Source organism: Micropterus dolomieu, linkage group LG17, assembly GCF_021292245.1.
Source record: "Micropterus dolomieu isolate WLL.071019.BEF.003 ecotype Adirondacks linkage group LG17, ASM2129224v1, whole genome shotgun sequence".
Classification (NCBI taxonomy): domain Eukaryota; kingdom Metazoa; phylum Chordata; class Actinopteri; order Centrarchiformes; family Centrarchidae; genus Micropterus; species Micropterus dolomieu.
The window spans coordinates 38,216,432-38,218,804 of NC_060166.1; the positions used below are offsets into that span (position 1 = coordinate 38,216,432).

Below are 2,373 nucleotides of genomic sequence, written 5' to 3' on the forward strand. Positions count from 1 at the left end.
TCCTGGGTCACCTGTCCTGAGTCACATATCCTGGGTCACCTGTACTGAGTCACATATCCTGGGTCACCTGTCCTAAGTCACATATCCTGGGTCACCTGTACTGAGTCACATATCCTGGGTCACATGTCCTGGGTCACCTGTCCTGAGTCACATGTCCTAAGTCACATGTCCTGGGTCACCTGTACTGAGTCACATATCCTAAGTCACCTGTCCTAAGTCACATGTCCTGGGTCACCTGTCCTGAGTCACCTGTCCTGGGTCACCTGTGTATGCCGGAGCACTCGATGCACATGGTGACTCCCAGGTTGATGGAGGCCCAGCGAGGCTCCTCCTCCCCACAGTCACAGCACTGGTGGTTCCCGGGACCCCCGAGGGCCACGCCCAGCGCCGGCGGCCTGTGTACGGGGGGGCCCGGCGAGGAGTCCCCACCACACTGGAGAGGGGGGAGCTCTTTAGGCTGCACACAGACGGAGGAGGAAGGTTTTAGATTGATGCGGTAAATACAAAGCTACAAGCAGCTGGTTAGCTTAGCTTAGCATAAAGACTGGAAACAGGGGGAAACAGCTAGCCTGGCTCTGTCTGTAAACAAACATACAGACCTCTTCTTGCTGTGGCTTCATATTTAACAGACATATGAGAGTGGTATTAAACTAACTCTCATTATGACACTGAACAGCCTTACTGATCAGAATAATGGCGGGATCGGTGAGCGTGAACCTGCCTGTGTGAGCTGAGCGGCTCTCTCCCTGTAGGCGAGGTCGATGCTGCCCTGCAGAGCGCTGAGCCAGGCCTGCTTCAGCTGCTCCGAGTCCGCCTGCAGCGCGCAGCATCTAAAACAAACACACCGTCAGACAAACGTGGAGAAACACCTGCATGATCTTTCTGTCAATGTGACGACGCTCTTACTTCTGAACGGAGAGCAGCTCAAAGCAGAACCGCCGCTCGATGTGATCCAGAGATTTCACGGCACACAGTCGGAGATCCTCGAACAGAACCACGTTCTCCTCCTGCAGCACCAACACAAAGTTTTATCCTGCTGTTCGTCGGCTGCAAATTCTCTGTTCTGTTCTTGTGTGGTTTTGTTTGTTTTTCAGCACCAAAAGTCGGACCAAATCAAAGATGTGAAATAGGCTAACATCAAATTGTTTATGCAAACCAGATTGACTAATACTTTTATTAATTTTACTAAAATTAGGATATATCAAATAACATATCAATTTGAAGTCTGCATGTCCCTCTGCAGTGACTTTGCTTTGCATGAAGGAGCCTCCTTGTCACATCCGTCCGCCTAAACTCTGCTGTGTGGTGGGACGCAACATCAACAGAACTTTACAAGCTGTTGTTCTCCTCTGCTGGCGGCGGTTTTCACAATAAGGTCATCACTTAAATGTACCTTGTGTGACTTCCTGTAGAAGAGCTGGTTGTCTCTGATGGAAAACCAGCATCTGAAACAAGTTTAAATATTAAAATTAAGTTTTGTTTTATAACATGAAGATTTATTTAAACGTGCACACAGAGTAGAAACCAGTAGAATCATGTCTGTACCTCTTCCAGGTTTTGGATTTCCTCCTGGAGCGTTTGAAGAGGTAACCCTGGATGATGTCATCACTCTCGGGACACGGGCTGACCAATGGCTCTCCGGAAGCATCCTAACACACACATACAAAACATCAGTGTTGCTGGGTCTAGGACTTTGTTACCTTTGGACAGAGCCAGGCTAGCTGTTTCCCCCTGTTTCAAGTGTTTATGCTAAGCTAAGCTAACCAGCAGCTGGATTGTACTGTACATCTAATTCAAGAAAGCAAACTGTTGTTTTAACAGTTTACTTTACAGCTGAACATCTTATTTATCCCCCAGCATGCACGCTCCTGTGACTAAAGAACCATGCCATCTTTTTATGCATTTGTTTTTGCATCAGATTTAGATCCCGACAGACAGATGAGCTCCCGAGGAGGAAAATGGGAATAATAAACAGCTGACTGTGTTTGGTGAAGAGTCCTTACTCTCTGCTGGACCAGCAGGTGTGAGTTCTCCAGGTCTTTTCTTTTAGCTGCACAATCTGTTGATAACTGCGATAGCTGAGGCCAGAAAGAGAAGCACACGGTGAGGTTAGATCGCAGAGGAGGAGGAACCAAATAATTTCTAATAATTCAGAGAAAGGGGTCAGAGGTCAGGACCTGGGCTGCCATCGTTTTCATGGTGGGCTCCAGGTCCCTGAGCAGGTCGAAGCCTTGGTGGAAGAAGGTGAACTGAGCATGGACGAAGGAGAACACCTAAAAAACAAACACATCAGTACTTTGAAAAGGTACTAGAACAGTTTTTACTATTGGATAAGTCTCGTGCGTTTGGATCCTGCTCCTCGGTTCCTAACTT

The 2,373-nt window shown here is 47.9% G+C and overlaps 2 protein-coding genes across 2 annotated transcripts in view; both read right to left on the reverse strand.

Annotated features, from left to right (window-relative positions):
- LOC123985567 (SH3KBP1-binding protein 1-like) overlaps positions 1-2,373 on the reverse strand; it is a 234,595-nt gene that overhangs the window by 86,202 nt on the left and 146,020 nt on the right. The window lies entirely within an intron of this gene.
- Positions 1-2,373, reverse strand: part of zgc:162872 (BAR_ACAPs and ArfGap_ACAP domain-containing protein) — a 28,218-nt gene that overhangs the window by 18,092 nt on the left and 7,753 nt on the right. Inside the window, exons 11-14 of the mRNA XM_046073181.1 lie at positions 1,394-1,445; positions 907-1,007; positions 722-830; positions 264-457 (exon numbers count right to left, since the gene is read on the reverse strand). Of these exons, the coding sequence (XP_045929137.1) occupies positions 264-457; positions 722-830; positions 907-1,007; positions 1,394-1,445 (456 nt within the window). The remainder of the gene's footprint in view (positions 1-263; positions 458-721; positions 831-906; positions 1,008-1,393; positions 1,446-2,373) is intronic.